At 33.6% G+C, this 23,668-nt stretch overlaps 1 protein-coding gene and 1 non-coding gene across 2 annotated transcripts; both read right to left on the reverse strand.

Annotated features, from left to right (window-relative positions):
• Positions 1-4,164: 4,164 nt before the first annotated feature.
• LOC120577201 (cyclin-U2-2) lies at positions 4,165-6,428 on the reverse strand. The gene is made up of 2 exons (XM_039828362.1): positions 5,854-6,428; positions 4,165-4,763 (listed from the first exon to the last, which is right to left on the reverse strand). Exons 1-2 carry the CDS (start codon positions 6,258-6,260, stop codon positions 4,496-4,498), a joined length of 675 nt encoding a protein of 224 aa, XP_039684296.1. The 5' UTR covers positions 6,261-6,428; the 3' UTR covers positions 4,165-4,495.
• An 11,046-nt stretch (positions 6,429-17,474) lies between these two features.
• LOC120577270 (small nucleolar RNA Z221/R21b) lies at positions 17,475-17,561 on the reverse strand. Its single transcript, XR_005643341.1, has one exon. It is a non-coding gene; the product is annotated as a small nucleolar RNA Z221/R21b (small nucleolar RNA).
• Positions 17,562-23,668: the final 6,107 nt, after the last annotated feature.

Raw genomic sequence — 23,668 nt, forward strand, 5'->3', positions numbered from 1 at the left:
TTCAATTTGGCATGATTCAATTTCAAAAAGGAAATTAACCCGTACGTTATTATTGTTGTAGGTACCAAAGATGAAATATAAATTTTATATCTATTTGAAGTATACATGGGGACAAAAGTAAGTTTTTGATAATACCTACAAGATTTTTTTAAATAAGTTCTCTTAAATAATTTCATGATTTTACATTTTTGTAATTTCGGATGGCGTACAAGTGCTGAGTTTTCCTATGTTAGGAAACTCAAGTTTAATTGTCTATTTTAAATAAGTTTTTATTCTTAGAAGAATATGCCTGAAAGAAAAATAATTTTAATTGAATTAGCAAATAGGTAACTTTTATTATAGCTGAGTATTAACTTAAGTCATTTTGTAGAAGAAACAATTACCGTTTAGTAGTCATAGTGAGTTTAACTCAGTTTATATAGACAATGCATAATAATATGTAAGGTCCGAGGTTCAAACCTCGACCACCACAAAAAGAAAAAAATTACCGTTTTGTAAACAAGGAAAAACAAATTAAAAGATATAGTCACACTTTTTAAAGAAATAAAGTATTTTCAAGAAATGCCTTGAATCAAAATCATGATTGTTACAACTAGCTCAGGAGAACCAGAGAAAAAAAAATATCGAGATTGGTTTACATGGGATTAATGACTACATGTTACAGTATGGAAACCTTAATGACTCTTGATAATCTTTAGAAATTGGGGAGTACTTATAAAGAACATGCCCGATGTTGAAAGGATAAGATAAGGAAAACTTATATGGGAAATGACCTAAGGGTACAACTTGTAGTGGTTGGTCTTAAAAGGACAACTATATCTTAGTGTCAAGTGTTCTGAATTTTACGTTATGAATTGAGCGGTCAGGTTCCAGCTAAGGTTAGAAGTCATTAGAGTTCTCACTCTATTTCATTTTCTCAATAGATGAGCATGAGTGTCAGGGCCGTTCCTAGAGTTTTACGGGTCTTAGGCATAATATGAAAAAAAGGGCCCTTGCATAATACATCATAATTTTTTTTTGCTCATTGTTGTGTTTTTTTTTAGCTCTTTATTTCTCTTTTCACTACCAAATAAATATTTTTTAGACAACATCTGAAAATAAATTAAATACTCTATATACACCAAAACGAAATAAAATATCATAGAAGTAGAGAAAAATAGCACCCCATTTTCAACTAAAATAGAATTTGCTTTGTTATAAAAATTATCCGAATTTCTTGGATAATAAATATTGTCGATATTTTTAATATTAGTGAAGTATATTATTAGGAACAAAGGGTCCAAAAAAATATCACAAATTTCTTCGATAATAAATTTTTGAGCATATTATGAAGAACAACCAATTTTTTTTATAGGAGGGTGTATATAGAAATTTTGTGCTGCATGGGATATATATAGCAAATCACACCAAAAGGGCAAAAAAAAATATTAACAGATTTCAGCCCATTCCTATATCATATCAAAGTTTGGGCCTTTTCAGTGAATTTTGTTATATATAACCCCCAAAATCCAAATATTTTTATATACACCCCCCATCTTAAAAAAAATTTGGGCCCCCTACCGGCAAGGGCCCTAGGCCGTTGCAATCGCGGCCTATGCCCTAGGGCTGGCCCTGGTTAGTGCTAGATTTAGTGATTTAAAGTTAGGATTACTTAGGTGATACTTCAAGCTCATATTTTTCCTTGTTGGATTGTAATATATTATTAACTGTATTATATATCAATTTAGCATTTGATGTTTTCATTTATGTTTCATTTCATCTTCATCTTTGTGGTTAAGCTCATTATGAACTAAGCCCTTTCTTGTGGGTTAGGCATGAGGTTATGATATTCTTCAATTAATATTTATAAAGTTGTAACTTTGTGCTTTGTTCAAACAAATTGGATTAACTCAAAATCTTTGAAAGTAAAACTTAATCACTCTTAATTTTAATGAGCTTTATCAAGATCCACGACATGGGAGGCTACTGTTCTGGACCGGTCAAAGACCTAAGCCAATAACAAACCAAGCTCAAATGTTGCATATTTACTCGCAACACACCCCTTCTCCGCGAGGCGGGTGCTCGGAGCAACTGAGATCTGTTCAAACGAACAGTAACGTCTCTTTCCCACATTCCCACGAATATCTCACTGGCGGTTACACTTCCCTCAATTTCGTAATCGTCGGTCACACGTGTTCCATTACAACGATTCTTCATTCAACCACCTCTATAAATAGGAGGCTCCTTGCAGCCTCCAAGGTAAAATCTCTTTCACTCTCAAACCCCCATTCGGTCCAACGCTCATTGAAGTACATTCACCACCGTGAACCACTGCATTAAAGAAAGCATCGACAGCCACCTTCTGATCAGGTACTATCAGCGCTAAGATCTAACAAGGATTCTTGTCATATGCCACGACTCAGCCTCTCCCTAGATGGATAGCTACTAATGACCAACCTGGTAATGTTGCTTGTTAGGTATTGTGATTTTATCCTGAGAGGTGTGTCTTCACATTTTTAACATGATGTCTGATTCGAGAGACCCCAAAGGCCACCAGGTTGTCAGGGAGCTATAACTTTGTAGATTGTTGTGAAGCTCTATCATAACTTATTCATTGTTTAAACCACAGTTTTAACTTTGATAACTTATAAGTCATTCTTACTACTTTCTTTGACCGTTATTGCTTTAAAACTTAATTTTATTGTTGTGACACATGAATTATTTTATTTCCTTGCAAACAAGTTATTTACTTGAAAGCTATAGGAAGCTACAATGCTACAATGTATACTTGGACTTAGTCATTCCACCCAATAATACTCATAGTATTTTGGAAAACACTGAGTTTTTGTCGCGGCTGCCGTGAACCACGAGGTTTTATAAGTCTATTAGCTTCTCTGGTGCTCTCATATATGTTTAGACCTTGATAAATTTTAATCTATGGTCCGACAAACTTAAACATATATTAGTATATCTAATTGTTCTCAATACTTTGTTATCATCAAAACTTTAAATTAGATACTCATGGCTAAATCATAAATAAGTAAATAGTTGAATACATTACATGTAACAAGGACCAACTATGACTTGAATGGTGAAACAACACCAAACCCTAGTGTTGGGAACTACAAAAGTGTCTTCAAAACCTCCAAAAATTGAACTTTTTCTCAGACTTGCAATTAGGCTTTTGTATACCAGGTCTAATTCACGTAAATCGTGCCACAATGCTCATAGATCGTTACATGATTATGCAATTCTTCACTTATCCTACGTGTCCAACATCTTCAATGCAAAATTGTCACGATACTCCAAATTGTGTCATGATCATATTCACACACACACACACACACACACACACACACATATGGTGTTCATATTTCTTTACATTTCTAACAATGTGAAAATATTTAACATGTATAATTTGTCCGACTCCAACAATTTTTCGGAAAGACAGGAGAACGCCTATAGAAAAAATTGAGACAATGCTTCAAAATCACGAGAGAGTGAGATGTCACATAGTCTTCAACTCACTCTTGAACAGCAGAAAATGATAAAATTATAAGGTCAATACATGCATACAATATACAAATAAATATTTGTGTTCTGAACTTCAGATTTATACAACGGCCCATTCATCAGGCCCATGAACAGTCACGCCGCCTTAAGAGCGCTTAATTAAGGAAGGTCACATGTGCGCTTTACCGCATAGGAGCACTGCCCTTGGACGATCATGACCGTCCAACTCATCTCTAGTTGTCTTATGCGCTCTAGGCCTTACTTCTCGAAAGTAGTTATGATGTTGTTCATCTACATAAGCATGGCATAACTGCCACGCCCATGTACAATCACATTTACACACTTTTTCACGCTTTCTCCTCCTCATTTAGACACTGACTTTAGCGTCGGACCATAGCTTTTGCATTGTGAATATGATCGTCACCATCACGAACGTTGAGATTAGGTCATCCTAAACTCTGTTCCCTGACGGATCAATTTGTTTGATAGAAATGTGGACAGAGACACCATTTCTCTCTTTCTCACACGCATTTGTTTTTCTTGTTCTCTCTCTTCCACACCAATATCCACACTCAATGGTATATATGGTTTTGAGATATGAATTCGGAAAACGTGTGTCTAAATAACACAACTGTAATATAAGGTAAGGGAAGCAAAATACAAAAAAAAAACTATGAAGAAAAAAAAAAAATACTGATTACATGGTAAGAAACAAAACAAACTTTTACATTTCTCATGCATTGGTTGCGCTCTCCCTATTACTCAAAACCAGAACAAACAAATCCCTTGGTACCTTGATTTGTACACAAAAACTTCCTAAACGTGTGTGAAGAAACCCAACATAGTAGTAACAGGCTGTGTCTAGAATCGATGCGATGGTACGACTCACGGTGTCACTGTGATTTTTACAAACTCACCACTCATTCAAACATACACAAATTTAGCCTCTCACAATATCGCAATGATACATGATTCAAATAACAACAGAAAGATAACAAGTTGATTACAACATGACGCGAGGAATCTGTGCGTAACCCCGAATTTCTTCTCTATGTCTAGCTTTGATTTCTTCTGCACACCTAAGTGTCTTCTCAATGTGATACCCTCCTCCAATTCCAACTTCCCTCTCTAAATGGGAACAATAACTCTCAAAAACACTCACATTTACATGTAATTTGAAACCCATCATGAAAAGGAATTCCAACTCTAACTTGTTTATCTCACTTGTTGTTAATCCACCAACTCTTCCAAAGTATGAATTTCTGTAGTTCCTGTGATCAAATCAAAGAAATTGTCTCTATTAGCACATCATCCTCTGTAGTTTCACTTTTCAATTTTCATATCAAAACGGTTTAGTATAATCATTCACTCTGTTTTGTATTTCATTTATTTGTACCATAACAAAAATATATATTTCTATGTTTCATGTCAAAAATCTTTGTAAACAAATTAGGAAAAATTTTCATGGATAATTATGATCGACTATTTAACACTTTTTATACATTGTGTTTTCGGACACCGGCCCTCTTTGTAATAAAAAAAATATACATGTTTTCTGCCAAATCGATAAGTAAAGTAATTTTGCAATTTGTTTTAAATCAAAAAATGAGGAAACCATCGAATTGGTCCTTGTCTTTATAGGTCATTCTCAAATTAGTCCCTGACTTTATTAATATTTCAAATTAGTCCCTATTCTTGTCAAAATTTTCTCAATTTAGTCCCTCGTCATGTAACAAAAACATAAAGATAGGGACCTAATTGAAAAACTTTTGGCAAAAATAGGGACTAATTCGACATATTAATAGAGTCAGATACTAATTTGATAATGACTTACAAAGACATGAACCAATTTGGTCGTTCACTCTCGAAAAAATGTGTTTTGTGAAATTTCATGAATAAAAAAATTATGATATATGAACAAAAGTACATAATAAAAATGAGCCGTAATCTTGCAAACAAAAGTAAATTCATAACATAAAAATAAAAAATTATTTTTCTCAAATGAAACATATGTTATAAGTTTTGATTTACTTAATAAAATGTGTGTCCCTTTCCTATGTTGTTAGCAAATAGCAAGTGAAGTCAAAAAACATGTTACCAAGTAACATCAACAATTAATTAAAATTGACAAAAACAAACTAACCCAATTACCAAAATACTTAAAATATGTTAAATATAAAAAGTACTAAAAGGAACAAAAAAATAATAAAAAAATTAATTGAATTCAGGTAATTTCATGTATGTCCTCGGGAGCTTAACTCAGTTGATAAGATATGCAAGATCAGAGGTTCAAACCCCGACAAAAAAAAAAAGAAAGTAATTTGATGTATCAACAATAAACAAAAGGAGGAGAAAACTCACAAGTCTTCAACATATTTGGAAGCCACCATGATAGTTGTAATAAGAAGCCTATGAACATTCCTAGCATTGATTCTAAATCCAGGATTAATCTGACAAAACCTATCAATATAAACATAAGCCACAACATAAACTGAAGGTCCTGCTTTAGTGTACCTAAAAATTCTCTCAAGATAAGATTGAATTGTCAAATCTGGGATCTCTCTACAATCAAAGATATTTGTGCTAATGGCTTTGGACAAAGATCTTGAACAATTTTTTACTATTCTCTTTGTTCTTGCCATGTTTCTCTCAATTAGTGAAGCAAGAACATTTATAACTAATGGTGTGCTTGAATCTTGTTGGTATGAAAAAGAATATACATCTGAACGAAGCTTTCTTGGTGAAATTGTTAGAGATGAAGATGCCATCTTGAAATGGGAAAGTTGTTAGTGAGTGTGGGGTTCTATTGGTGTAGAATGGTTTTGTCAATGGCCTATTTATATATATACACAAAAGGAAATGGTAGAGATCGGAATGGAATGAGTGAGGAAGTGAGTTGAATTAAGAAAGAGTGAAATGACATGGATTTTTTGCCATATGGAAGGTGAGTGGAAGGTTGAATGGTTATAAAATCGAACACAAGATTTTGTCAAGGCAAAGTACAAACATCGCCAGCTAAGCTAGTTGCATGTAAACCAAGTTGTTTCGGCTTAAGTGACAAGGAGTTCATTCTAAGGACGTAATTGGGGAATATCGGGTTTGATTTTCAGGGAAAACAATGTTTGACCAGTGCATATATCTTTACACACAAACAAGATTAGTCGTCCATCGTTGGTGGATTGAAAACCGATGCAAAAGAAAAAAAAAGCTAGTTGCATGTAAAAAATTAGGTGAAGGGAGGAAAAAACTGTACTTGTCTTTATGTGATTAACAAATTATTTTACTAGGTTTCAGTGAAAGTTGACACGGTTGCTAACATTTTTTATTTTGATATTTGATGAATCTGAGCTGTCATTTTAGATTTCATATATTTTGTGTAGAAATCTTAAATAAGGCTCCATAACCTTAAAAAAAAAACAATTTGTTTTCTTGTGATATCTCTTTTATCATATGATTAATCATAACCCGTAATTAAACAACTTTTAAAAATGTCACCGTAAACTTAGCTAAGTTGATAAGGACATAAAAAAAACAACTTTCAAAAGTAATAATTGAAGTATTGATTCTTTGTTTAAAATTTTACAATTAAGGTGAATTGTGTTTTGATTATGTAGAGCATCTTCTATGGTTGTTTTTTCAATAGACTCATTTTGAGTTTCATAGATTATTAATAGGTTGATTTATATACATTTTTGGCTTAAATAGGTCTTTCGTGTCCTTACAGATATAAGTCATTTGAATTTTCGTCCCTGAAGTTACTAATCTTTTCAATCTGCTACTGCAAATAATAATCATTTCACTTTTGGTTCTAATTAGTTTTTTTTTGCTGAGGTGGGTTGTCATTAGCGACATGGTGCCCATGTGGCAAGTGATGATTGGGCGAGATGGTTGGCATAAATAAGTTTTTCGTCCCTGCAAATATATGTTATTGTTTCTAATATTATTTATCAGTTATCTTTACATTCTAACTTCAAGATGAAGGTTGTTAGGAGACAAGCGAACTTGGTTGCTCATACTTTAGCTATGGCGGCCTGATCTTGGACTAGTCACCGTATTTTTTATTTTCATCCTTCTTATATTGAACATTGGTTGATTAATAATAATAGTTAACTTGTTTCGGTAAAAAAAAGTTCTATTATACCGTATCATATTTTAAATTTTATATATAGACCAAGTCCAATGGTTGTGTTGAAAGTGAGTTTCAACATGTGATGAAGCTCCAATGGGGAGTTGAATGGTGTTGAGAGATGACATGGAGGAGGGAAGTGTTGAACACATTCAACATTATTGAACCGGCTGGGTAAGGGACACGCGGAAGCTTGCGGTTTGCCAAGCCTGGCGCGTGCGCAACACGCGCCGACAGGCGCAAGTGGTGTGCAGGAGAACAGAGAGAGAAGAATATTTGTGTATAATGGGTTGACACGTGGCTGATTCTGATTGGCTGTCTGGATTTTTATCATCTTAATAATTTCAACTCAATTATTTCACTCGAAATTAATTTTTTAATTTTTTTTTTACCAAAATTCATGATTTTTTTTTCTCTTTAAATAGAGACTTGATTCATTTGATTTGGACACAAAAAAAAACCAAGTTTTTCACTATCTTCATCTTATTATTATCTTTCTATTAGCAAACTAAGTGAAGTTTTAATCTTATTTTTAGTGAAATGGATCCCAATAATAACCATTTCAACCCCCAAAATTATTCTAGTTACCCATTTAACTACGAAAATCCCAACAATTATTCAAATCCAAATCAATTTTTCAACCAACGTCCTCAAAACAATTGTTCCCAAAAATACTAAAAAATAAATAGTTAATTGTATTATTTTAATTTAATTATAATCGATAATTTTATGTAATTATAAAAACAAAAATTAAATAAGAATAAGAAATAAAAAGTGGTGGGGTAGAGTGTTGAATGAAAAACCATTGGAGAGGGTAAGAGTTGAATGAATGTTGAATAAGAGAGAGAAAATGATGTGGAGTGTTGGAAATTGAAAAAGTGGTGTTAAATGGTGTTAGAAAGAAAAAAACCATTGGGGATGGTCTTATCTATTATCTATTTTATCACATTAAATTTGTTCAATAAACTAAAAAATTAGGATCCAAGTTCATCAAATAACGAAACTTCTAGAACACTATAACAACCCTCCCCACTGAAGATGCTTGAGTACTCCGTCCGTCTTTAAATATATGTGTATCATTAAATGAATGAATCTAAAAAGTCAATTTTGCTTATATTTAAAGACGGAGGGAGTAAACCAAGTTTCTTGGGCTCCAATGGCAAGGAGCTCTTTCCAAAGACGTATTCGGGAAATACCGGATTCGATTCTTAGAGGGAACAACGCTTGACCAATGTGCATGCCTCTACGCATGAGTCGGATTAGTTCTCCATCTTTGATGGATCGGAAACCGGTGCAAAAGCTAAAAAAAAAAATGGAGCGAGTATATTGCAAAATCATAAAGACCACCAATTTAGGTTCTTTATTTACTCCCAGTTGAGGATCCTATGTATCGCCGACAGTGTGATGAGGGTATTAATGGAAATAAAGTATACATTTGAAGGTTTGATAGCCTGGTCGGTTACATGGTGTTGATATTTGGACCCACAAATTTAGGGGCATTTAAGCATTCGAGATTTGTGCTACGAGAGTCCCAATTCATGAGTAGGACTACACAAGTACTAGTACAGTTCTATAGTGAGGAATATGGTTGGTTACTACCACACGTGCATGGGGCTTGACCCATTTGGATCGTACAATCTTGGTTTTTGCAAGTTGCTCCCGTACCACGTGCAACTTATTGTATTCGTCTTCTATGTTGTTTCCTTTTACATGTAAGGCTTTTAATGTTTGGAGGTGTCATGAAGTGGTGTCTGCGGTTCGGTTTGGATCGGTTTTGAAGTAAAAATTCATCCGATCTAAAAATAAAATTATATGTGATTCAATTCAATTTTGGATGATTAGTTTTAGAAATCTGATCCGATCCGATCTAAATTAATGTAGTTTAATTTGGATTGGTTTTTGGATGTCAAAATTACAATTTTTTTAATTAACTATAGGTTTTTTTAAATATAATATTTACTATTAATATTACTTACATATGAAAAAGAGTCAAGCGGGCAACAAGTTGCGTCGCTAGACCTTTTTGGATGGCAAAATCAATCTTTGTAAACACAACATTCATGGACCTAAGAGACATAACATTGATATGCATAACCCTTTGGACTCTATGTAGAAGGTTAACAACCTCTGATTCTAGGAAGCCAAAAATGTCAAAAACAAATGGTATAAAGGCATGTTGATTGACATAACACGCTTTCTCATGTTTGGCTACTTTGCTTGACGCAGCTTTTAGGGTTGCCTGTCCTACCGTAAAAGCCCCGACCCCTAAACCCACCAGTGGTAAAACCCTAGTCAAGTCCACACATGCATGTTTTCCTCCAACCCATCCGTACACCATAACATCTGCATGTCTAAGTGTCGATCTTCTATCTAGGGTGTCAGTCAGAAAGTTCACAGGGCCTTATTCTTCACTGATACTCCTGCACACCTGTATATATCAAAAAGTACATATATAAGAAAGTTATGCATGTACTTAAAGTCGGGAAGCTCCTTACAATGAACGACATGCTCCCCAAAATTATCCAGACACGTCTTACGACAAACAGGGCACACCTCATCAATAGGAAATAGTGGAATCATAAGACAATATCACGGATAGTACGATACTCCACCGTTAACATATGTTGACCTGACCCATCAATTGGCTAAGCTAGAAGAAAATCTTGAGCATGTGCTGCTTGCAAACATCCAAAAACTGCCTTCTGTCTAGTGGTCATGTCAAACTTAACTTCCATATCTTGGACAATTTTGATAAAAAAAGCACTGCCAAAACATGTTGTCACTTTTTTTTTTATTAATAATAATCTTATAAAAATATGATAAAATAATAGGTTCGATACAAAATATAACATATGATTTATGAAAAATTAATAGTGCAGAATAATAATTATTGATTATCTTTAAAACATACGAAATAGAAATAAAATTGATTAAATTAAACTCATACGTAGTATTAAAAGAATTAAAAAGAAAAAAACTGGCTTAATATAATATATTATACTTATAAAAATAGAAATATATTTCTCTAAAAAAAAAAATAGAAATATATATTAAAATATTTGTATGCGGTTCGGTTTGGTTTTGTTCGATTTTGAAAAATCAATCCAAAATTTGATCTAATCCAAGAGGTTTTCAAAAAAGGTCATCCAAACACATCCAATAATATTTGGTTTTGTGCGGTTTTCAGTTTTTTGGGATCAGTTTGCGGTTTTAATATGGATCGGTTTGGATTTGAACACCCTTAATGTCATGTATATGTTGTTTATATAATAAATAATAGGAGAATGCTAATGAGTGTCTTTGAGACATTGATTAAGGTGTTAAAATTGGTAAGTTTACATCAAAAAGTGGTGTGATTATTGCTAAGATAAAAGTAAAATCTTGTATTTCCAAAACAAAATTTCTATTAGTGGATTCCTTATGGTTGATTGTCTTGATTATGAATTATGGACTAATCCTCGGTGGTCGTTTGGTTGGCCGCCTTCCATATCTATATGGATGGGTAGTCGACGTGCAGGACTAGTTGTTTTGTTTTGCTTTGGTGAGTTGCTGGAGGATAACTTTAATGCTACCTCATTTATCGCTTTTGGCATCTTAGACTTTAGGGCTCTGATTAAGGGTTGGTCTTTGTTGTTATCTTTATTATATCTCCCACACTCATTGCACTAATAATTTTGTAAAAATGAAATATGAGTGTAAAATTAAGGCTCCCACATCCATTGCACCAATAATACAAGTCAATATTAAAATTTCCAAAATAAAAACAAATGTGGGCATAAAACATTGTTTTGTGCAAGTGTGAGTTATATGTCCCACATTGGATAGAAAAATAAAGGTTGAATACCTTATAAGTATGCGGTCTTATAAACAATTGTCTTAAGATTTTGGGTAAGAGTGTGGTGTCTTTCTCACTAGCGTGGTTGTTCTAGTCTCGATGTGGACGGTCCCCGAGCTTCCCTCTTGACCCAACAGTGGTATTAGAGCACCGTTTCGACGAAGCGTACAACCGAGGCAACCAGTCCGTTGTGCAAAAAAGCAGCAAGTGGCTCCTTGTGTTGGTTTCGTAGCAGAGAAAGCAACAACGAAGATACAAGCAAGTAAGAGATTCCCCTTGGAGGGGGAGCATGATGAATAGATGGACTTACACTTGAATAAGATGTGGGTTATATGTCTCACTCGGATAGAAAAGTAAATGTTGAACACCTTGTAAGTAACATGACCCATAAACCCATTGCCTTAAGGTTTTGGGTAAGAGTGATGTGTCTCTCTCTCTCACTAGTGTGGTTGTTTTAGCCTCGATGTGGACGGTCCCCCGAGCTCTCCTCCTTAGAAATCATGGTTGAGCCTAACACAACCCAACAAAATCGGCTTGTGAGGTGAGGATTACCCCTACTTTATAAACACATTTTCAGGCCATCTCATATTCGATGTGGGCCCTTGACACACCCCTCACGACCAGCACTATTGGACTTGGTTCGTGGACATAAATGATGGGTGGCTCAATAGCGGAAACCTGATAGCATGTGGTCCAATGGATCTTGAAAAAACTCTGATATAATCTTAGAAATGGTGGTTGGACCTAACACAACCTCACAAAACTAGCCTGTAAGGTGATGATTGCTCTCATTTTATAAACACATTGTCAGATCATCTCCAATTCGATGTAGGACTCTTAACATAATAAACAATTTAAATTAAAATTACAACATGTGCGACTGGATTGGACATTTGTGTGATCGAATAGGAGTTTTTAATTCCTTTGCCCAAACCAAACATGATCGAGTTTGAATACTTTGACTCGGTTTTGTGCCTGGTTAAAAAAGTTGTCCACCCCAAATATTTTGAATTGGTTCAGAATGCGGTTTAGGAGGTTTTTTCAAACCGATGAACTCCCCGTTGACAGTTGCTCTTTCTTAATCATTATTAAATATCCTAATAACTACCGATACAATACCAAGATATTTGGAGGATTCTTCCTAATAATCAAATACAATCGGATAAAATCATAGACTGTAATAACCATACTGTAATAAGGGAATTTCTATGGTACACTTACAATTTTGAGTGTACAGGTACTCTTGTTTCACAAAATATATAAATTAAAGATCACTTTAATGAAATAAAAAAGTATTTGTCAATATTTATATTTTAGAAAACATCATTTCATAAGAAAAACCATCATTTCATTGTTTATAAGGATCAGATTACAAAATTTACATTTTGTCATAAAAAATAATCAATATTCATTGTTATGAGTAATAAAAATTCTTAAAAATTAAATTTTATTTCGTCAAAACTTTTGGTATATAAAATTTAATTATCTTAGTTGTCAATGATAGAAAATAATTATTTTTCTTCAAAAAAACAACTCATTTATTATTAATTTTACGACTTGGTGTACCGATACATCCAAATTTATCGGATGTACCATAAAATTTGCCTATACTCTGATCTTATAATGATTCTTGTTCTACAAGTACATAATGAAGTAGATGTAATGATTTTGTAAACGTCTGGTTATTACATCTACTTCATTCATAATTTTTTATTTTTATTTTTTTGGTCAGGTAGCCTAGTGGCTGGAGCTCACACATCTTAAATGTGGAGAAGTGGGGTGTCCGGGGTTCAAACCCCGGCCCCTGCATATAAAATGCATTTGTCCCTACCAACTAAGCAAAGCTCACGGGGACCATTCATAATTTTTTTTAATGGCAAATATATAATATATAATAGATAAAAAAAAAAGCAGAAGTAGAAACATATATAAAATTTAGTACAAGAAGTAGTCAAGTCAAAGGATGACAAAATCAACCAAGTTGTTTGAACTCCAATGGCAAAGAGCTCGTTCCAAGGACGTATCCGGAGAATACCGGGTTCGATTGTCAGAAGGAACAACGCTTGGTTAATGCGCATGCCTCTACACATGAGCCGAATTAATCGTCCATCACTAATAGGTCGAAAACCGATGCGAAAGCCAAATAAAAAAAAAAGATGGCAAAATAAAAAAAAAATCCCCGAGTAAAACAAGAGCGAAAATTAAAACTAATACCAGAAAACCAACTACACTCCTATTAAAAATCGATTTCATTCCGATATAACACATGATTTTTATAAATGAAACAGATTGGCATTTTTTTTTTTTTTTGAGGAAAACAGATTGGCATTGTCAAAAGTATTGTTTTATTAATTTACTAACGCTTTGCATGCGATCAAAAATATTCCTACCACTCAACAATAAATCTTTATCGCAATTTTTTCATAAGGCAAAGAGGAAATGTGGCCAAGAATTTTAATACTTGTGAATATAATATCATAGTACAACTGAAATTAGACATTTCAATAGATTCTCCAAAGTAAAGGCTAAAATCACAAAATATCCAGCTTAAACAGTGATTAGTGGGCACCTTTTCAATACAATAATTGAGATTTCTTTGTCTCCAACAATATCAGTTCATATGTACCAAGTACCAAATTAGTAACCGACACACATAATTGCTATATGTAATATAATAATTGATAAAACGAAAAGAACAAAACATAAGATGGAGAGGAAATCTGCCAGTTTGATTTCTAAAGTAGGAAATCTGCCAAGTTGACATAATCTGGGCCAGTTATTAAATTTATGTATGATTTATGATATTTGCATATCTTAACAAGTGTGTACTCTTATATCTTCTTCAAAAAAATAAGTGTATTCTTGTATAATTGCCCAACTATACTTTGATTAATAACTTATACCCAGGATCGGACCTTGGGGAGTGCAAGAGGCTCTATCGAATCGGGCCTATAAAAACTATGGGCCTAAAAAAAAATTATAATATTCACCCCACTTAAATTAAAAAATTACATGTTACTTTTTTCTTCTTCAGGAAACGTATGAGTTTTTTCTAGACTCTAGTTCTACTTTCTGCACATAAATTTGATGATATCAAATCAGCATTAATTTGGTTAATCACTTAATCAGTCAATTTGAAAAGTTATTTCATTGAAAGAATCACAACAATTATTTCTTTTTCGCATAAACCATTCGTTTTCCCCTTTCCTACGACGTAGGAGTGACATTCCAAACGAAACCGTTAGGTAAATTTCACCTCTCTTTCACTTAATTTTTTTTTTTTGTTTCATGTTTAAAAGTTCTTTTAATTCTGATCTTTTAATGAAGCCTAGCTACACAAAAAGAAATTATGTTTTTATTTTACTGAGGCCTATTTTAAGAATAGAACTGAACCTCCTATTTCATAGAAACGACCCTGCTTATACCGTTTCGTATATTTTTTGGTGGTGGTCGGGATTTGAACCCCCAGACTTTGCATATAATATGTATTATTCTCACCAACTGAGCTAAGCTCACGAGGACATACCATTTCGTATATGACCTATCGCAATTGATATGCACGTTGTAGAGATTATATAATGAGTAGTACAAATAGGGATTAAAATCCACGTTGTAACTGCGTGACAATTTTATCAATCTCGGTCGTTCAATTTTTTTGTTTGAATATGGCGTTTGATTTTAAATCAATGATCGAGATGGTTTAAATTTAATTTATTAATTGTTAATATGAAGTATCAAATCTAAAATCAACGACCAGATCGTCCACCGCATAAAGATGCTATTGCGGGATTGATAGATTTTCTACTCATTATCACCCTACAAGTTGGAGATTGATAGATTTCTATCAATCCCAACTTGGATAGTAAAATATTGAATGGTTAAGGAAGCAATGACTTTGTGAAAAAAGTCTGCTAGTTGATCATTGGATGATCCTGGTAAAAGCTTGAATACTCATGCTTGCGGTTTTTCTCTCCTTATGTGACAATCTATCTCAAGGTGCTTGATTGTTTCATGTTGATTATCACAGTAAAGAACATGAAGTTTGCTTGTTTATGACCTGCAAATCCTTAAGCAAATAAAACATATCCATTGAAATTCACAAGTGTCGGCAGCTAAGGCATGATATTCTGCTTCAGATGAAGACCGGTAAACTGTTAATTATTTCTTTTTTCTCCATTAAATCAAAGTGTTAACAATGAAGAAACATTGACCAGAAATGGACTTTCTAGTATCTTTACATCTTGCCCGATCAGCATCAGAAAAACCAAGAATGTGATGAATTTCTAGGAAAGAATAAACCTCTTCCTGGACAATTCTTGAGATATTTAAGAACCTTTAGGGCAGCATTGTGATGTGTATAAGTGGGACAAGAAAGATATTGACTCAATTGCTGAGTGATGAAAGTTATATCAGGTGTATTGTCATGTCTATATGATGCAATATCCTCATATGTCTTGCTATTGTCATGATGCAACCTTAAATAAGGATCAAATGGGGTAGATATAGGTTTGGAGTCCAAAGAACTAGCATCAGACAATAGATCATGACATATTTTCTCTAACATAAAGAAATACCAGACTAAGAGTGAGTAACCTCTAAACCAAAAGTACTTCAATTGTATGAAATCTTTAATTTTGAAAATGTCATGTAAAAGATGCTTGACATGCTTGACATGTGACAATTCAGTGAGAGAGTTGCTAGAAATGATAATATCATCAACATATATTTAAGTAACAAAATGAAACAAGTAGGAGTGCTCTTAATGAAAAGAGAGTGATCAGAGGTAGCCTGCGTAAAGTGGCCAACTACGAGAATAGAAGTAAACTTTTCATACCGTTTCCTACTAGCTTGTTTAAGACCATAAAAAGATTTAATCAGTTTACAAACTTGATTAGGCATGAAAGGAGTCACACCCAATGGTATTAGCATATATAAATCTTCTTGTAAATCTCCATGCAGAAAAGCATTATTTACATCAATCTGATGCAAAAATCGGTTATTGATAGAAGCTAGAGTAATAACTAGTCTGATCTTAATAAGCTTAATTAGCCACAAAAGAATAGGTGTCAAATCTGATTGTAACCTTCAGAAACTAATCTCTATTTGAACCTCTCAGTTGAACTATCAGGTTGATGTTTAATTTTGTAAATCCATCTACACCCTATAGGTTTTAAATGAGGAGGCAGGTTAATAAGTTTCCAAGTGCCAGTTTTCTTTAAAGCAATCAACTCACCTTGTATAGCCTGGTTCGAGCAATCATATTTGCTTGCCTCAGAATAAGATTTTGGCTCAGTGTGGTGGAGAATGGATAAAGACAAACGAAGATGATAGTTATACAATGCATTACAAGTCAAATAATTAGAAATTAGATTAGAAAGCTTTGTGAATGATTACAAACATAATCTTGTAAACATGAAGGGGATATACTATTTCTATTGGAATGTCTAATTGAATTTTGTGTTTGAATAATAGGTGGTGGTTAGTTTGTTTATGTGCGGTGATGCAGTGATGGGTGGTGGTTAATGAGAATTGTTGTTGACACATTGCATAAGGCTGAGGCACACAAGTAAAATACGTTTTTGCCTCCTCGGCAGTTAACTGCCGATGAATTCAATAACCGGCTGCAGTTAACTACCGAGGAAAATCTCGACAGTTAACTGCCGAAGGAATGAAAAAAAGGAAGGAAAAAAAACGTGTTCTTCTTCTTCCACTTCAATAGCTTTTTTTGTTTTCTTTCTTTCACAACCACAAACTTCACTTTTCTTCTTCTTCCAAATCAAACACTGAGCTACACTTTGCAAGAGGTAATAGAAGAAGAGCAACAAAATCCACCTCCAAACACAAATTAAAGATTATAAATTCTATTAGATTCATTGAAATAAATAAATTGAAAAATGATTGAAGAAAACTGTTCAGAAAATTGACACAAGTTAATTGCTGATGGTTCTACCATCAGAAAAATGAAGGAAATAAAAGGATGTGGCGTTGATTCAAAAGAACTATGATAATTGAAGGAATAAAAGGCTCAAAAAAATAATGGGTATGAGAAAGTTATCAGCACAGGAAATCAGAGTGGTGCATGACTATCTCTATGATTCATCATAGCCTATGAAATTAATAGCTTTATACTATGTTATAATTGAGAAGGTATAATTAAGATTGCAAAGAGGAAAAGTATAGAGAAGAAACTACTAGCTTGGGATATTTGTGAAGAAGACAATGAAGAAAGAAGGGTGTGACGTTTACAACTCCTCGGTACTTAAGTGCCGATGGAGTTATTTTTGAAGTTTCCTCGCAATTAACTATCGAAGTTTTCCTCGGTTTATGAATTCCTCGGCAGTTAATTGTAGAGGAGGTATTTTGGTATTTTACTAGTGTTTCTCAGCCTTATCAAATGTGTCTTTAGTAATTCTCGTGGTTAATTTATGTGTGTAATGCAGTGATTGGTGGTGGTGGAGGATCAAAAAGGAATATAGGATTCAAAAGCTGATCATATTTCTACAAAAATCTGAAAGACTTATTTACATTTTCCTATTCAATTTATGATTTTTAAACCAATTATTTTCCATGTGCAACCCCCCTTATTTTAATACATTCCTAATTATAATGTCTTTGTTAGGTAGAAATTAAAGCAGTCAATGTGGAGATGAATTTTATATTTTTATTACTACGATAATTTCAATGCAGTTACTATAAATTTATCAGCATGACCAAGATAAGTGGAATATGAAATAGAACACGTACGGTTAGAGGCTTTACCATGATCAGAGGCATAAGTGTATGTGAATTCAACTTTTTCCATAGTGAACGAATTTTAATGAAGTAATCTAATAAAGACCCCGAACCTTGCTTAAGGTTGTTAATAAAGGAACATAAATAAGAAATACAAATATGATCAGCTTTTCTCTCAAAAAATAAAAATAAAAAAATATCATCAGCTTTTGAAAAAGGTACATTGAGATCCTCCCAAACATCAACAACATTCTCATGAAAGCAAGCTTTTTCTTTGCACCAAGAACACGTTGGATATAGCGAATCCATGCGAGGTAATTGCAACCATTAAGTTTTAGAGAAACAAGAAGAAAATTTGGTCCTTCAATTGGATGAACAAAGAAAATTGAATTAGTATCTTGTTGTTGAAGATGAGCTGGTACTTGACGAGGAGGCATGAATAAAAGAAGAAACAAAATTTGTGCATAAAACAAGATGAAAAATAAAGATCAGAAACCAATAATTTTGCTAAAAAAAATCATAGAAATGGAGTTCACAGTTGTACTTGCAGTGAATACAGTATCAGAAACTAGGGTTTAATCTGTTTTCGTATGCCTTGTGAATGATCTCAAGAGGGATATTTATAGTCTTTATTGGGCTTGCATTTCCATGATTTAAGCCCCAAACAACTTGGGACCTAAGTCAGGTTTAAAACGTTCTAGATGTTTCTGGAAGCCTTTTGAGGTGCCCTTAAGAGGGCGAGCCTAAGGCCGTTTTGGCCCTTCTGGAGGGTGTTATGCCCTTAATTATATATTGACAGTCCACAACCCCCAAGCACGAGTCTTAGGACAAAGCGAAGGGATGATTTGTCAAGTTGATGGTCCACAGCCCCCCAACGGCTCACATTTGGTTAATTTCAGAGAAGAAAGTTCCAACTAACATCATTTTCATGAACATGTTGCTGGTTGATGCAAAGGTTTGTGCAATTTTTCAAAGTTATTTTTTAAATTAACCAGTTACAAGCATATATATCACAACACCAGAAAGTCATCACTGATTATTTTGTTGCCATTCTCTTTTTGTTGCTTATGCATGATTGAATGAATAATTGAGTTGAATATGACACAGGTTAGTTAGATTAGGTTCGATTTAAGATGCTTCTTTCTTTTATTTTATTTTATATGGAATTGTCAAAGGTGCCTCACTTTAGTTTTTTATTTTAACCACATATTTCCTACTGTTGTTGTCATCTATAGGGTGGACGTATCCACGCCACGGTTAGAAAAGAATTGGTGGCAAAGTTCAAGTCAATGGTTAAGGGGGTACATATGAACTTAGCAATGCAATTGTCGGTTTTAATGAAGGTCCATATAAGCTAACTTCCCACAAACACAAACTTAGTATGTTGCACAACTCAAATTTTACCAAAAAAGACTTGCTTACTATTCCTATCAATGTTTTTGATTTCATGTCATTCAATGAAATTCTCTCTTCAGATGTCGAGGACGCATCTGCTGGTAATACTTCGATTATGATTGTGTGTTGTGCATTACTTATGACTATCTGCACTCCTTGAGAAAATTCTTACAATTGTTTTTACTTTTCATTACATAATATCATATGTTATTGGTCATGTAATTGAAAGGGGTGATGTAAGGGAAACTGAAAAGGAGGGCAGGAAGAGCAAAGTGATTGATCTCACTTTGCAAGATCTGGAGTGAGCTTTATCTTTTTATTTGTGCCTCATTTGTGTAATATAATTTTCATTAACATTGTGTGGATGCATTGATTATTACCTAATATTTGATTGCAGAAACAACCGTATACATTGCTCTCTGTGGGGTGAACATGCTGACAAAACTGTGAGCTTTTTAGCTAACCACGACAACTCTTCGCCTGTTGTATTGAAATTGCAGTTTTGCAAGACACGCAGATATTTTGGTATTTCATATTTTTCGGTATTTCTTATTTTTTAGTTTATACTTTCTACTAATATCCACGCATGAAATATTAAATAATGTTCTCTTGCTATTCAATTTGTTAAAACTAGGTGCAATGGGAATTGCTAATGCGTTTTTTGGGACTAAGTTGATACTTAATGGTGATTTAGCTGCTTACATGGCAGGGTAAGCATTTATGTTTCTGTAGAAAGTATAAACTAAAAATTTATGACCTTAAACACATATTTAGAACAAGTGTAAATTCTATTTTGTGTAAATTCTTATAGAAAGTAGTGTGTAAATTTAGAACAGATGGAAATTTAAAACAGGTGTAAATAGTAGATAGTGGTAAGATCTATTTAGTAGTTGAATTCACTCACTACTTTTTACTATATCTCTCATTAAATGATGTTTTTTATTTATTTGAAGTAAATCAATTAGAGAGGATATTTGTACACTCTAATGGTGCATGCCGTTGGAACAAATATACTCTCTCTAATTTCCTTTCACCTAAGGTCGTTCCAAAACAAGGTAGTAAGCATATTTAATCATCATTTATGGCCAAAATGCTTCAAATCATAATTCTATGAGTTTATGCTTCAAAGTAGTAAGCACATTCTAGCATTATATATACTTTTAGACAGGATGAAGGTATCAATCACACCTGAAACATACAGCCCACCACTGTATCTTATGCAAAATCATCGTTTCCTTGCAGTCATATAATAGTCAATACCAATAGTTATAGATATGTGTTTATGCTCTTATATTTCTACAATTTAGAGACTTATAAATTTATTCATATATGGTTTGTTAAATATATATATATATATATAGGGGACATTTATATGTGAGAATGGTAGGAATAGTTATCAGCTGTTAGATCAAAAATCAAGAGAGAGAATGATTGTGTGAGGTGGTGTGTTTAATTGGAGTTTATATCGGAGCCCTTGGTTTTTAATCTAACAGCTGATAACTATTCCTACCATTCTCACATATAAAAATCATTCTCATTTGATATGTTCCCTATATATATATATATATATATATATAAAAGATGGAGCTTGACATTCTTTTAATTGTCGTTAGATTTATGCTTTGTGTTACTTGAGTTTCATTCTTTTAATGACATTGGTATACTTTTATCAGCATGAAAAATGCATCGCTCCAATTGATCCAAAGTGTTAGCCAGATTTCCACAAACAGCTCTGCATCTTTGTCAGATGTCTTGCTCAACGCCAAGAGAATGACAATCGAAAGTATGATTGAGTCAACTCAGGTAGTTGTCTGTTTTGGAAATTTTTAAATATTGTTTTGGATTCATCCTTGATATTTATGTTCAAGATTTATATGCGAAAGGCGGTGAAATTTTTACAGGTGTGTCAAGGTTCGGTACTTGCCACCATATGTGAGATCGAAACTGGGGTTGAGTGGTACTTTCGATCATGCACCCACTGTGCTTCATTGGTCACTATTGATACGGTTGATTATTTGTTAGGTTCAAGCTGCATGTCATTGTGATGGACGATACAGGGTCCACTACCTTTGTTCTTTTTGATCGCCAAGTGATGCAATTTATTGGGCGTAATATGCAAGACTTAATCAATGAACGTGACAAGGTAGTGGATAAATGCATGGTCTATATATGAGGTTTATTTCTGCAAAGAATTCTCAACTAACATCTAATTTTTCAGCAGGGAGAAGGAGCCAGTGATTATCCTCTTGATTTTAATGTGCTTATTGACAAGCAAGTTCTTTTCAAGGTTGAGGTTGGTGAAGGAAATGTCGTAAAGAAGTATAGGAATTATGCCGTTAAGAAGGCATCTGATGATGTTGGTGTCATCGAACAATTCATGTCTAAGTATAATTTGGAGGTAGTTCATATCTGATATTACAATCTAATAACTGTTTTAGATTAATGTACATAAGGAAATCATCCTAATGACTAATTGGTTCTTTTGTTGATGTATCTGTGATAGAAAGCCAACAATGAATCTGTGGAAGAGCTTAGTGTGGATGGTGTTGCAGCAAACAATTATAATGTTCACATGGTACTTAATTGTTTGATTATATATAATCTACAATTACTAATGAAATGTAGAAAAATTTAATTTGTAATAAATGTATTCAAATTTTTTTACGCAAATGTCTGCGTGATGCGCAGGAGGCTGAAGACTCATGCAACAATACCTCTTTGATTGACACACCAACCAGCAAGACAGGTCTTAAGAGGTCAACCGTATGCATTAGCTCTGTGGCTGTTTAACATGGTGAAGCTGGTCAGGCATCGGTAACAAAACCTAACAGGCTGTTCGTGTCAAGATTGAGCCTAAAGACACTAAAGCTGTTTAACTTGCCCGAATGTTGGAACTATTTGCTCTGTTATCGAATTTCTTCAAACTCCATGAATCAGACATTTAGGATTCATTGTTTTTCCTTTCTTTTTTTACAATTTGGTCTTTAATTTTCATCGTATTGCTGTGTTGGCTGTACTTGCTTAGCTCTGCAAACTTTTGGCGGTACACCTAAATAAAGTTTTGTTCAAGCATGAATGTGGTAATATTAGTCAACAAAATGAATCAACCTTCACATTTGCAAACCAAATCAAATACAAAAATCAACATAAAAAGTTGAATCACCTTAGAAGGAAAGGCTAACTTGATTATCCACCATATATGATCTAAACTGATGCAAACAGAATGAGCCATAATTCATCTAAAACAGAATGAAACATTTATTCTTCATGGCACTGAGAGATGATTTTCTGAACAATGATGTTTGTACTAAAAATTAGAACTTTTGAAAAAATTAGAACAAATTCATATGATTCTTTTAAAAAGGAAACAAACAATTACATATTATTGACTTGAAAAAAAAAAAAAAAAAAATTCCCAGTGTTATGCGTCCTGCATAAATAATTACAATAGGAAATAGCCATGAAAAAATTGGAAACAAATTCTGCTCCTATTCTTATGCGTCTTTCCTAAATAATTTCAACTGTACCTGCATTATTTATGGAATTATAATAAAACTTAATCAAAAATAAAATTGCAATCAACTGATAATACTTTTAAGCTATTCACTCCACTTACACAGAACAACGATTCCTTTTAGTTGTGCTGTTTCATCTCATGTTCCCATTCGCTTCATGGAGAATAGCAAGAGGCGAAAAATTGTGCGAAGAACTGATAATTTAGAAATTGTTTCGCATCAACCTTCATCTCATACAAGTTTCAATGTCTCTAACAGATATCCTTTGTCCGACATGACAAATGGTTAGTCAAGCACACACACCGCAACACTATTAGTAATTGTTTCACCTAATTTTGCTAAAACATGAATGTTTCTTTACAGAAGAGTGCCAAATAGGCGCAATTCTATCAGCCCAAGCAACGAAAATCCTTGGAACCGGTGGACATGTTTTGACAAATGCCACGCATATGTACACTGCCAATCTGTTGGATCTTTCTATGGCATATGTGGTGAAAACCGCGAGGATTCTGATATACCAGACAATGAAGGTAAACTAGCAATGAACACGCTTAGTTTCCATGCTGTTCTATT

This window comes from Medicago truncatula, chromosome 7, assembly GCF_003473485.1.
Source record: "Medicago truncatula cultivar Jemalong A17 chromosome 7, MtrunA17r5.0-ANR, whole genome shotgun sequence".
NCBI lineage: Eukaryota > Viridiplantae > Streptophyta > Magnoliopsida > Fabales > Fabaceae > Medicago > Medicago truncatula.

Excerpts from the sequence above, each read along its gene's own strand:
- LOC120577201 (XM_039828362.1), bottom strand. The coding sequence starts at position 6,260 with ATGGCATCTTCATCTCTAACAATTTCACCAAGAAAGCTTCGTTCAGAT. Across the intron at positions 4,764-5,853 it reads TCCAAATATGTTGAAGACTT|GAACTACAGAAATTCATACT; the intron begins GTGAGTTTTCTC and ends ATTTGATCACAG.